The 13,483-nt window shown below is 53.0% G+C and overlaps 2 protein-coding genes across 2 annotated transcripts in view; one reads left to right on the plus strand and one right to left on the minus strand.

Annotated features, from left to right (window-relative positions):
* The first annotated feature begins 699 nt into the window (after positions 1–699).
* LOC120762437 (uncharacterized) lies at positions 700–2,417 on the plus strand. Its single transcript, XM_040084860.2, has 3 exons — positions 700–703; positions 1,430–1,579; positions 1,860–2,417. The coding sequence occupies exons 1-3, from the start codon at positions 700–702 to the stop codon at positions 2,381–2,383; spliced, it is 678 nt and encodes a 225-aa protein (XP_039940794.1). The 3' UTR covers positions 2,384–2,417.
* A 4,995-nt stretch (positions 2,418–7,412) lies between these two features.
* Positions 7,413–13,483, minus strand: part of IFFO2 (intermediate filament family orphan 2) — a 43,012-nt gene continuing 36,941 nt past the window's right edge. The window contains exons 7-9 of the mRNA XM_040084520.1: positions 11,707–11,796; positions 10,326–10,456; positions 7,413–8,195 (exon numbers count right to left, since the gene is read on the minus strand). Coding sequence (XP_039940454.1) covers positions 8,090–8,195; positions 10,326–10,456; positions 11,707–11,796 — 327 coding nt within the window. The 3' untranslated portion in view covers positions 7,413–8,089. The remainder of the gene's footprint in view (positions 8,196–10,325; positions 10,457–11,706; positions 11,797–13,483) is intronic.

The raw sequence follows: 13,483 nt of genomic DNA on the forward strand, positions 1-13,483 counted from the left end.
AAGGGGGAAAGAAAGCGAGGAGAAGACAAGGGGGAAAGCGAGGAGAAGACAAGGGGGAAAGCGAGGAGAAGACAAGGGGGAAAGGGGGAGAGAGGACAGGGGGAAAGGGGGAGAGGAAGAGAAGACAAGGGGAAAGGGGGAGAAGACAAGGGGCGAAAGGGGAGAACAAGGACAAGGGGGAAGGAAGGGCGGAGAAGACAAGGGGGAAAGGGGGAGAAGACAAGGGGAAAGGGGAGAGAAGAGAAAGACAAGTGGGAAAGGGGGAGAAGACAAGGGGGAAAGGAGGGAGACGGACAAGGGGAAAGGGGGAGACGGACAAGGGGAGTGAAATGGGGAGGAAGACAAGGGGAAAGCGAGGAGAAGACAAGGGGGAAAGCGAGGAGAAGACAAGGGGGAAAGCGAGGAATGAAGGACAAGGGTGGAAGGGGGAGAAGACAAGGGGGAAATCGAGGAGAGGAGAAGACAAGGGGGAAAGCGAGGAGACGAGGGGGAAAGCGAGGAGAAGACAAGGGGGGAAATGGGGAGAAGACAAGGGGAAAGGGGGAGACGACACAGGGGGGAAAGGTGGAGGCAGGACAACTGGGGAAAAGCAAGCGGGTAAAGGAGGAAAACCAAGAGGGAAAGCAGCGGAAAACAGGTTCCACTGTTTTACCCTTTTACAAGGGTAAAAGGAAAAAACAAGGGGTAAAACTGTGGGAAATGGGTAAAAACGTTGGGGTGGGGGGCGCGGAAAGGGGAAAGCAAAAGGAAAAACGAGGGAAAACAAGGGTAGAAAGGGGGAAAGAGCTGAAAAAACAGGGGGGGAAAGGGCTGGCAGTGCCTGCGGTTGGCAGCGGGACTGTTCCTGCAGGGAGCGGAGACGGCAGGAGCGACAGCGGGGACTGAGCGGAGCCCGGGCGGGGACGGTGCGGGAAGGGGGGAAGGGAAGGGAAGGGAAGGGAAGGGCAGGGAAGGGAAGGGAAGGGAAGGGACGGGAAGGGAAGGGGAAGGGAAGGGGAAGGGAAAGGACCCCACACTCACCCGCAGCCCCTCAGCGCCCGCAGCTGCCGCCACATCCCGGCCCCGCCGCGCTCCCGGCCCGCGGCCGCCACCACCCACCGCGCGGGGAAGGGAGGGGACACAACCATTGATTAATTAATTACTAAGTTAATAAAACGCCGCGGTCTGGAGGAGCGGCCCCGCGCCCGCCGCTGGCTGTGTGTGAGGGCGAGGGCCGTGTCCCCCCCCGCGGGCGGGGTGTCTGTGGGGTGTCCCCAGCGGTTCCCGTTCCCCCCCCCCCCCCCCCGCGCAGTGATGGTTGCGCCCGGAGCGGGGGGCGGTGGCGCGCGCGGCACGTGGGACGGGGCGGGGCGCGGGCAGGAGCCCAAAAATCATTAAAAAAAGGAAAATTCGGGGAAAACAACGACAAAAACGGCCCGGGGAGAGGCAGCGGCTGGGGCTGCGCGCGGGGATCGGCGGGTCCTGGACGAGGAGAAAGAGAAAAGCAGCTGCGAGTCCCTTTGGGAACTGAGAATTCCCAAAAAAGGGGTGATTTTAACCCAAAGGTGGAACCTGGCTGGGGCGCTGGGCCAGGAGCAGGGTGAGGCGCGCAGGGGGCATTTTAATTTCCAAGGAAGGTCATGTTTCAAGAGCAGCAACCGAAGGACCCTAATTCTGAGGGCAGTTTGGGCTATTTTAGGACCCCAAATCACCCGGGCTGGGCGGATTTTCGGAAAGGAGCATGATCCGTCCCTCCTCAAACCCAAACCCTTTCGCTTTTCGAGGCACTTTCCACCCCAAGAATTACCACGCGGAGCCGTTCAACCAGGAGTTCGGCGTTTATTTTATAGGGGTTTTTTTGTGGTTTTCCTCGTCACCAGAGACCGACCGGGAGCCGTTGGATGGACGGCTCGGGCCCTGGGGTCCAGCACCGGAGCGGGGCAGGACGGAGGGACGGACACCGGACACCGGCCGGACACCGCCGCGGCACACGGAGAACCGCCAGCAGACCCGGGAGGGGGCGGTGGGCTCGATTTTGGCACTAAAAAAAGGGAAATGGAGCAAATCCGCCCAGCTCGGAGGAGGGCACGGGGTGGTTCTGGCTCTGGCTGAGGGAGTTTTCAGGGCTCCTCCGCGCGTGGATTTGGAGTCTTTGAAGCGTTTCGCGGTCCCAAATCCACTGGTGGTGTCCCATTCCGGCTGCTGCGGGTTCCCAGCGCAGAATTCCAGAGCCTGGGAGCTGGGTCATCCTCCGGCCTTTCCCCACCAGGGCTCCAACAGCATCGTCAGTCCAGTGTTTTTCGTTAAAATGAGCGAATATACAGAATATAAAGCACAATATTTACACGGGGACGGTAACCAGGGGCGTTCCCACACCATCAGTAGTTCGTTGTCGTGGGGATAAAAGAAATTCTTAAGTGACCTAAGGAGGAACAGACAAGGAGTGACACAGCAGGAGGGAAGAGGCGTCCATGCCCTCCGCTCCAACACGATAAATAATAAATAATCGTTTTTGGCAGAAGGCTACATCTGCTTTAACCACGGGAAGGTGTTTTTTTTTAGGGACTGGATTGTGAGTTTTGTTGGTGAAACCACGTTACACAAAGGAGTGTGTTTTAGTGACCGAGGTTGAGCCGCCCTCAAAGCCTCTCCAATAAAACAGGAATTTGGGGTTTCGGGGCTGGCAGCCTGGGCAGCTCCCCTGGGCTTGTGGCTCTTCTGCCACAGAGATGACGCCGGTCTGAAGCCGCCCCAGGGGTTGTTTTAAGCATTAACATCATAAAATTTGGATTATCCCTAAAAGAGGGAGCTGGCCAGACCCACCAGCACCCCCTTCCCAAGTGCTTCACTGTCGGAGTGCCTCAGATTAGGGGGGAATGGTGATTCCTGCAATCAAACACCCACATTTAAACACAACTTGCTGCTCCTTCCACAGAGCAGCTTTGAGAGGCTCCTGCAAATGCAGAACTGACTGAGAACAGAAGCGAAGGGTCAAGTGTTTGTTCAGTGCTCTGCCAAGGGCCTGGCCAAGCCCTGAGTGTTCCCTCGGCAGGGAAAAGGGGCTGGGATCCCATTCCCACGGGGAATTTGGCAGGCAGCGCTTCCAGCTCACCTCCGCTCCGTTCTTCCCGCCAGGACACCTCGCCTTGCGGGCAATTTTGCTCCTCGGTCAAACCCCGAAGGGACACGGGTTATATCCCACGACAAAGCTTCAAATCAAGCGTTTGGGTGGCGGAACACCGAAGGCAAAGAGCTTTAAAAGCTGTGTGTTCCACTTCCGAGCCCTGGGCCCGTGCGGACGGATAAAAACCCCAAAAAAGTCCCGAAGCCAGAGGTGGGAAATCCTCCCCGGGGTGTCCCTGCCCGGGCGGAAGCGCCGCGATGTCGTAATTTAGCCGGGATAAATCACCCCTTAAACACTCCGCTCTAAAATGAAGCACTCGAACGTGAAAACCTGCCAGCACCGCAAAGCCTTCCAACACAAACATCCCTCCGCTGTTCCCAGAGCCAAGGGAAACACCGGGAAGCAGCTCCGGGAGCGCTCGCGGCTTCTCCTCGGCCGAGCCCCGGCAGCCAGCTCTGTGCTTTTGCTGGCAGGAAGCATCACGGAAAGGAAAGTGAATATAATCTCACTTTAGGAGCAGCTTTTGGATGAGTACCCGGGCACGATTCCCGTCGGTTGTTGGGTTTTGTTGAGCGAACCCCGGGTTCTGCAGGTGCAGACCCAACGCCGTTCGTCCTCCAGGCAGAGTTTAACCCCTGTCCTGCTGCGCTCCCGGCGGCCAGCAGGTCCCGACCCTTCCCAGGAGCAGCCCCCCAAGGCAGGGGAAGGGAATAAAATTGCAGGGAAGGGGATAAAATCACGGCAACGACTCCGCAGAGGCAGAAAAGCTGCGGAAGCCGCAGCCTCGCCCTGGAGGAAGCGACCTGCGAGCGCTCCGCGGCCAAACCTGTCCCGATTATTTCCACGCTGGCTCCGGGAAATAATCCCAATAATTTGGGAGTCCCATCAGAGCAGAAGAGACTTTACAAGGGAACGATTGCATCCGCCAACAGAAATCTGTTTGCACTTTAAAAACCTCTAATAAAAATAGAATATATACTGTGTTTTTATAAATAGATTACGCGTTTAGCTTAGATGAGTTTCATTACATTTCCCCCCCCCTCAAACACACTTCTTTTTTTTTTTTTTAAGAATTTTGATATTTTTTTCCTCGTGTGAACTAAGATGATCGTCACTAAGTCTTTGAAAAAACATGTTTGTACCACATTATTCTTTAAAACATTTGTACCACATTATTCTTTGGACATTTTTTTTGAACAACATGCATCCACGAACTGCCGTTTGTTTACTGAAAACATTTTTGTACAAACCCAGTTTAGGAATTTGATCTATTATTACACTGCTAACGAGCAAAAAAATTTGCTGCCTTGAAATCCCCTTTTAAAAAATGAGAAACAATGAGGAGGATTTTCTGACTGTAAATCTAAAAAAGTGTCAATATGACACCGCATTAAGAATAGAAAACAAAAATAAAGTATTTACAGCTTTACAAAGGAAAAAAAAAAAAAGAGGTCATCAAAACCATTTCCAGCATTTTTTACAATTAAATTCCTTTTTTTTGTTTTTGTTTTTTTTTTTCCTCTGGCAAGCTTTGATCTGGTTTCTGGAGCGGTACCACACAGACGGAGCAGGAGCAGCAGCACAGCCAGACCTGGAACCAAGGACTTCCCAGGAAAACCCCCGAGGACCAACCCCAGCTGCCCCCAAAGGGCTGCTCCGGCCTAAATGAAAATAAAAACCCCCCCACCCCGGGTAGGAAAACAGCTTTTCTGCTCTAAAAATGGATTACCTGTGGCTACAAGAAAAAAAACACCGACACCCGTGGGAACCTCTGCTGTCCTACACAGCACCACCGTGCACTTCTACAGCCTCCACTACAGCCCACGGCCCTCACACCTACCCCACATCCCCCACAGCCACCCCACATCCCCCATACCCACTCCACATCCCTCATACCCACCCCACATCCCTACCCCATATCCATCATACCCACCCCACATCCCTCACATCCACCCCACCCTACACCCCAATTCCTGCCCTGGGAATTCCCTGTCCTCAGCTCAGCAGCTCCTGGGTTTGGGAACACTCAGCCTTTCCCCAATTGGGATGCTCAGTTTTAAAGGAAAAACCCAGTTTAAAGGCAAAACAAACCCAGAGTGGAACGGCAGCACGGCCCTGACAGATGTTGGGTTTGTGGCGCCAGGAGCATCCCTGGGTTTAGGGGAGCCAGGGACAGGCTGCAGGGGCATTCCTGGGGTGAGGGGAGCCAGGGCCAGGCTGCAGGAGCATTCCTGGGTTAAGGGGAGCCAGGGACAGGCTCCAGGAGCATTCCTGGGTTTAGGGGAGCCAGGGACAGGCTGCAGGAGCATTCCTGGGTTGAGGGGAGCCAGGGACAGGCTGCAGGAGCATTCCTGGGGTGAGGGGAGCCAGGGCCAGGCTGCAGGAGCATTCCTGGGTTTAGGGGAGCCAGGGACAGGCTCCAGGAGCATTCCTGGGTTTAGGGGAGCCAGGGCCAGGCTCCAGGAGCATTCCTGGGTTTAGGGGAGCCAGGGACAGGCTCCAGGAGCATTCCTGGGGTGAGGGGAGCCAGGGCCAGGCTCCAGGAGCTGATTCACTGTGCTGAGCAATGCTGCCCCAGCCACTGAAGCATCACAGACATCCAGCCTTGGCAGAAGCTTCCTTAGCCTCGGGAGAGGCTCCTCAGGAGCAGCTCAAGTTCAAATCCCTTCAAAACCCTTCAAAATGCAGATTTCAAACATGCAATCCCAGTCCCCTCCAGGAAATCCCCCAGATCCCCACCCCACCCACCCCCCAGCTTGCAGCCCCAGTGAACATCACCTTGACCACTTTGGCCACCTAAGAAATAACAGGAACGAGCACTTTGGAACGAAGATTCTCTTCCAGAGAAAAGTTATCTACATTTACAGGACAGAGCAAGCTTTGGAAAGCCCCTCACCCCAGGATCCAAGGCCACTGCAGGAATATCCTTGGATCCACGGGCTTGGACAGAAGCCCTGAGCCCTGTCCAAGGCCGTGGCTCGTGCCCTCCTCCTCCTGATGGATCAGCCTGGTCCCTCCTTCCCAGCCTGGCAAAGGCAAGGAGCTCGAGCTGACAGCCAGGCAGGGCTGACACGCAGGAGGGAGAACATTCCTGTGCCCACAGTTCCACCAGGAACCCCCCAGGTCCTGCCCCTCTCCGTGGGGCCAGGCTGAGGAGTTTCCACCCAGGAACGAGGCATTTTCCAAGACGCCCGCGCTCTTTATGGAATGGAGCAGCAGGGATCTGCACCGGCTCTTCGCAGCGCAGCTCCAGAGATCCTGGGTCAGCGTTCCAGAGGCTTGGGAACAGCACTCAGGAAGCTCTCAGGATTGGCCACTCTGCCTCTGCACAACAGAGAGGGTGCTGAAATGGGGATTTTCCCCAGCACTGCTCCTGCACAGCACGTTCCAAGCTTCCTGGCAGGCAAAACAAACACATTTGCTATTTACTCTGAGTTCCAACCACTACTCAACCCCACAGCTGGCTTTGGGCAGTATCAACTACGCTCTCAACTTGGTCTAAAACCAAAAAAAAATTATTGGCTGAGGTTTATACCCTGTTTTTTTTTTAACCTGGCTGAGGTGCTACAATTCCCATTCTAACCGTGAAGAGCTTGGCGGTGCTGGAGTTTCCTCAGCCACCAGCCCGTGATCCGACTTTGATGCTGCTTCTCTGGGTAAAAACACAGGAAAATGGGCAAAAGCCAAGGTCTTGCCACTTTCTCACAGAGAAAGCACGTGGCTGTTCCTCCCCAGTTCTAGGGCAGCAGCACTTTGGGATTCGGGTTACTACGCCCTAAAAAGGATGACAGCATTTCCCAGTGGTCGGTTTTCCCAAAGAACAGCGCTCTGGGGCTCTCCCAAAGTCCTGTCTCCAGCCTACACCTGTGTCAGTTTACCCTGATGTTTCACCCACCCCACTCTACACATCACAGAAGCAGCATAAAATGGAGTTATCGCTCTGTCTGCAAAGGAAAAATCTGCAAACACCAAAAAATAAAATAAAATAAAATAAAATACCCTGAAAAAAGACACAAACCACCGCTGGACCTGAAGGGCTGATCCCCCTCCTAATGCAGTCACTGGAAACAAAGGCATTGTGATACAACATTCCACCTCAAAAGAAGCTCTACAGACATCTAAGTGTGCAAATGTGGGTTTAGCTTTCCTTTTCCCGAGGGATAACCCGAGCCCAGCAGGGACCAAACATTCCATGTAAATAAGGCGAGCTTTTTTTTGTTTTGTTTTGTTTTGTTTAGATTTGTTTTTTGCATAGTAGTTACTCAGTGAGAGTCCCCCCCCCCCAGTGACCCCTCCTGTGCCCCCCCTCTTTGCCACCGAGCTGAGTGCCGCTCCTCCAGGTCCTGGAGTCCAGCAGAAACCTTGGACACATCCCAAAGGCTCCCTCACCCCAAAGGGTGGGATGAAGAAAACCCTCCGAATTTCGGACAACTGCTTCGCCCTACGAGCTGTCTCCAAACCTGCTGTCATTTTTAAACTTTTGCAATTCAATTTGGAGGCAATTTTTTTTTTTTTTTTGTGCCAGACATCGGTAATTGCACCACAACTGTCTTGGTTTCGCTGCTCTTTTTGCCAGTGTTGCTCTTGCCAATCAGTGCAGCAGCTCAATAAAACCAGCAGCTCATTGAAGTACCCAGAGCCTCTGCAGCACCATCCTCTGCTGCCACCAGCTTTGGTTGTTTTGTTTTCTTAAATAATGTATTTTATAAAAACACCTGCTATTAATATTCCACTGGAGCTCAAAGTGGCTCAGCTTGGGGCAAAGGCACAATTAAAACACCGTGTTTTCCTACAGGACTCTGCATTTATGGTTTGTAGAACAATAGAAATGTACAGCACCAATCCTTGGGTGGGAGGGGATGCGTGTAGGAATGAGTCCTCAGAGCCCCTCTGCAGGGGCTCTCGAGTCTTTCACCTTTCCCCCAGTAATTGGTTTGGAATCTTTTCTCTCCGTCTTCCCCTTCTCCGGCACGCTCCCACTTCCTATCAGCTGACCATGGGCTCCACATCCGTCTCTCTGTCCAAATCGTCCTGAATTTCGTCTGTGTTTCCTGAGTCGCTGCTGGCTACGGAGCTGGGGGATGGAGAATTCCTGCAGGGAAACGCGGGGAAAGGTGCAGCCAAAAAATTAATTATCAGTGGCAGAAGGGAGGAAAAAAAAAGTCTTAAAAAGAAAACAGTCACTTTCCCTTCCCAGTGCTATTTAAACCCCCCTTTATTAACATTAAACATTGGCATTTCCCCGAGCTATTGAAAAACCCCTTTAATAACATTAAACTTGGGGTTTGCAGTAAATATCAGTAGTAAAATCAAGGTGCCACATCACCCAGCCCCTACAGAGGCTTCCCCAGGTTTACTGATGGGGAAATGGGCAGCAAGGACTCTCAGCATCCCTAATACCCAGAGCCCTGAAAATTGAAAGTTTATCATCTTGTTCTACTGGGGTTGAGCAAGAGATAAGAGAAATCCCTCACAGTGTAAGGTTCTTAACGCATGAGAAGATTAAGAAACAAGTTCTTCACGTAAGTCCAGAGTCGAGATTTAATTTGGGGCTTTCAGAGTTCTAAATCTGAGATGTTAAAGACTGGAAGTCCACCCGAGCTGCAGCTGCCTGTGTTCAGGAGCAGCTGCTGGGCCCCTGGAGCTGACACACGGTGCAGGACCCCCCACTCTGCTGCAGACCCCCTTTAGGGGCTGGTCCTGGCACAGCACATTCTCCAAAGGACATGTCACCTCTCCAGGAAGCGGCAGGGTTGCCTTTAGCTGGCAGGAACTGATGCTTTAAGTTTTAGCTCTCATATTTTTCAGGTTCTGTACTGCATTGGTACATAACTCAGAACTTCACGTGGAGCGTTAGCAAGTTCTCCTCACAGTTTAGTCAAACAAAATAAAACAATACAATACAAAACAAAACAAAATCCTTGTCCAGCCCCAGAACCAAGGTCACTACTGCAGCTTCAGGCCCCAAAAAGTATCAACAACAGCGAGCTGGGGGAGAGAAAACCGGGAGGATGTGACTCCATCACCTGAAGCTGTAATTGGACAATTAAATGCAAACTTATAAACTTAATTAAATGCAAACTTATAAAAGTGTGAAAACTCGTGACCTGTGGTCCATCTTGGGTGTAGCCTTGGCCAGGCTCCTGTACTGCACAATGTGAATCCTTTGAAGGGCTTTTTAGTAGATACCTGCTTTATTTCTATTATTCTGGCTAGTCTGTGTTCTAGGCAGCCTCTGCAGGCATCAGGAGCAGGAGGGAGTGAGCTCCTGGAGAGTGTGTGAGCTCCTGGAGAGTGTGTGAGCTCCTGGAGAGAGGAGTGAGCTCCTGGAGAGAGGAGTGAGCTCCTGCAGAGAGTGAGTGAGCCCCTGCAGAGTGAGTGAGCTCCTGGAGTGAGGAGTGAGCTCCTGGAGAGAGTGAGTGAGCTCCTGGAGAGAGTGAGTGAGCCCCTGGAGAGAGGAGTGAGCTCCTGGAGAGAGGAGTGAGCCCCTGGAGAGAGTGAGTGAGCCCCTGCAGAGTGAGTGAGCTCCTGGAGAGAGTGAGTGAGCTCCTGGAGAGAGGATTGAACCCCAGGAGAGAGGAGTGAGCTCCTGGAGAAAGGAGTGAGCTCCTGGAGAGAGTGAGTGAGCTCCTGGAGAGAGGAGTGAGCTCCTGGAGAGAGGAGTGAGCTCCTGGAGAGAGTGAGTGAGCCCCTGCAGAGTGTGTGAGCTCCTGGAGAGAGGATTGAACCCCAGGAGAGAGGAGTGAGCTCCTGGAGAGAGGAGTGAGCTCCTGGAGAGAGGATTGAACCCCAGGAGAGAGGAGTGAGCTCCTGGAGAGAGGAGTGAGCTCCTGGAGTGAGGAGTGAGCTCCTGGAGAGAGTGAGTGAGCTCCTGGAGAGAGCAGTAAGCTCCTGGAGAGAGGAGTGAACCCCTGGAGAGAGGAGTGAGCTCCTGGAGAGAGGAGTGAGCTCCTGGAGAGAGGGAATGAACCCTTGGAGAGAGTGAGTGAGCTCCTGGGGACAGTGAGTCCCTGGGGGCAGTGAGCTCTTGTGACAGTGAGCTCCTGGGGACAGTGAGCTCCTGGGGGCAGTGAGCCCCTGGAGGCAGTGAGTCCGTGGAGGCAGTGAGTCCCTGGAGGCAGTGAGCTCCTGGAGGGAATGAGCCCCTGGAGGCAGTGAGTCCCTGGAGGCAGTGAACCCCTGGGGCCCAGAGGAGCTCCTGGAGCCCAGAGGAGGCCATTACCTGTCAGCTGAGCCCTTGATGAGCCTCCGGCAGGTTTCCATCTGCACGTCCAGGCCCCGTTTCATGCTGCACATCTCCATGTACTCGTGCAGGTGCCGGTTCATGTCGCTCTTGGCCGTGGCCAGTTCCAGCTGCGGGAAAGAAGGGCAAAGAACGGGATTCGGCTGAGGTGCAGTGTTGGACAATCCACACAGGCCCAGGAGTGCCCAGGAATGTGAGGATCGAATTAGAACCTTCAGAGAAACTAAAATACATAAATCCAGGCAGACCCGAGGTAGAAATGCAGGTGTAGTTTTAAATAAATAGAGGATTTTTAAACAAATAAGAGCCTCTGTCGGTAAGCAAGAAAAAGATCTAATACCTAGTTCGAAGTTGAGTAGCTTTGCCTTTTGCAAAGTTAGTTAAATTCTAGCCATAACAAAAATAATGTAGCCTTGATAATAATTCCTAGGTAGACCAGACAGAGCTATATGCTCCAGAATTTGTGTAAGAATTCACAAAAATTGTCGCACATCAATTTTAGCTTAGGATAGGCCCAACAAACTCTAGAGAATTCGTTGTTTAAGCCTGACTGGCTAAAACCAGAATCAAAATGCACTACTCTGAGAACACACACACAGGCTCAGGAAACATCACAAATCCTGCTGCTGCTGCTGCTAAAAGCTCACAGAGCTACGGGCACTGCCACTGCTGCTGTGGCTGCTGCTTGGGACTTGGAGGTTTTATGTCAGAGGCTTTCTGCTTGCTGGCTCCACCTTCACCAGACTGATTCAGCCATGCAATGAAGGATTTGACTTTTACAGCTCCCCATCGCCATCATCTTCGGTGGAGACACCCCGAAAACTCGATGGCGGGGTCCCGGCTTCGCTGCAGTTCTCAGCTGCCCAGAGCCCACCCCAACAGCTCACAGAGCACATTTCACCTCACTGCTCCTAACTGAGGAGCCCCAGGAAGGGCAAGCAGAGCTTCACAGCGGTTCTGAGCACCTCTGGAGGGTTTTTCCAGCTCCTAGCACCTCGTTTGTCAACAGGCATTAATTAATGAAAGCAGCTCGAGGCAGGACAGAGATTTTGAGAAGCTCCAGCTGCTGCTTCTGGCAAGTGAGGCCACGTGGACATGCAGAACAAAGGGGGGAAAAAGGAATAACAGTGTGTTTATTCCCTTTGTTCTGCAGGTTCTCTCTCCACCAGCCCCAGATTTCTGCTCACTGCTGAAGTATGGAGTAATAATAGCCCAGAGAATGGCATTTAGAAAAATCCCCAGGGCACGCCAGAGGGAAATGCCTTTGCATTCTTGGATTGCTGGACATTCCTGCTTCCCTCTGGGACACCCCGGAGCACAGCACAGTGTCCATCCCTCAGGAACAGCTCCCCTTCCTCACCTCTATCTGTCCTATTGTCTCCTGGTATTCCTTGTCTCTCGTTTTGAAGAAAGACTCTGTTTCGTGGATCAAGTTTCCCAGGTTTTCTTCCTGCAGGGGAAAGGAGGAGACAAAGAATTAGCAGGGAAATAAAGGAATTCAGGAGCTAACTGAAGGTTTTAATTTAACCTCCCCTGGAAATGCAGGTTATTGTGTTCCTTCCTGCACTGATTTTTTTTTAAAGACATTATTTTCACAGGCAAGGAATATTCTTCTTCAGTCTGTAATACCAGGAAAACACATTCCTGTTGCCATGAGCACAGCTCTGGACTCACAAAGGTGAGGTGTGATCAAGGCTCCAGCAATTAAACCCATGCACCTGATGCATTCCAAAGCACCAACCCCCTGGATTTTCCTGGCTTGCTCTCCAGCCATGACACTTTTCATTTTCCCTGCACTGACCACGCCGCTACTCACAGCTTTGCACTGCAATTCTCATTTTTCCAGCTACGTATCATCAGCCTCCAGCACCTCCCGTGCACACGCACACACGGATTCCCACTGGAATTCCTGCGCTGCTGGATAAAGCAGCAACAAATGCTGTCCCAAAGGAAAGCTCCTCCTTTGGACTGACAGTCCAGCCTGGCCTCCCAAAGACACACACAGCTGCTTCGTGCTGCCCCCCCCAAAAAATAAAGCACCACAACGTCACCGTTCCGACGTTCTCCATTATAAAATTATCCTCAATTTAACCCAGCCGCAGCGACAAGCGGTAACGGCGTTTCCACGCTTCGGCCACATCCGCGGCAGATTCACGGCAGGGCTCGTTCCCGCTACCCACAGCGGGCTCTCCAGCCTGGAGTTACCATAATCATCCCACTGATCCTTTTATATGCAGAAGAGCTTTGAGGAGGAAGGTCATAAAAGAAGGTGGCGAGGGCAGCGCGTAAGAACTTGAAAGGAATAAAACCCACGGAAGGAAGATTCAGGCATGTAAAGCACGTGTTAAAGAGCAGGCACAGCCGGAGCAGTCTTTATTCTGAACCTCCATCTACAAGCCAAATCTACCCTTTCCTTGTATAATTTTCATTTAGAAGGATTTAAGCTTCTTAAAATCTTTTGAGTTTTCCCGGCTCGGGGCCTGGGCTCGGCGCTGTTGCAGCGCTTAGCCAGGCACGCCCGGCGTATGCAAATCAGCTGTCATTAATTCCTGCTCGTTATCAGCCTCTTCTCGTTATCACTGCCGCTCTCCTGCTCCCCTTATCCCCCCTGCCACTCTCTGCTCCAGCTCAGCGCGGTTTCTGCAGCCCCAGCACTTCCCGGTAATCCCCAGGGGCTCCGGGAGCTGGGGATGGATGAGCCGGGAATGGGGAGGTGGAGCATCAACACGGCCTGGCAGCCAGCACCGGGAAACGCTCCCGAGGCTGCTGCCTCAGCATCTTCCAGCGGCATCACTTCCCACCTCCCACCGCTGTGCTGCTCGGGGATGCAGGAACACGGCCGTTCCCGGGCTGGTCCCTGACATTCCAACATTCCTGGGCTGGTCCCTGCCATTCCCAGCCATTCCCGGGCTGGTCCCTGCCATTCCATCATTCCCAGGCTGATCCCTGCTATTCCATCATTCCCAGGCTGATCCCTGCCATTCCCTGCCATTCCCAGGTTGATCCCTGCCATTCCCAGGCTGATCCCTGCCATTCCATCATTCCCAAGATATTCCCTGCCATTCCCAGGCTGATCCCTGCCATTCCATCATTCCCAAGATATTCCCTGCCATTCCCAGGCTGATCCCTGCCATTCC

Source organism: Hirundo rustica, chromosome 22 (genome assembly GCF_015227805.2).
Source record: "Hirundo rustica isolate bHirRus1 chromosome 22, bHirRus1.pri.v3, whole genome shotgun sequence".
NCBI lineage: Eukaryota > Metazoa > Chordata > Aves > Passeriformes > Hirundinidae > Hirundo > Hirundo rustica.

Excerpts from the sequence above, each read along its gene's own strand:
- LOC120762437 (XM_040084860.2), top strand. Across the intron at positions 1,580-1,859 it reads GGCGCTGGGCCAGGAGCAGG|AGACCGACCGGGAGCCGTTG; the intron begins GTGAGGCGCGCA and ends CCTCGTCACCAG.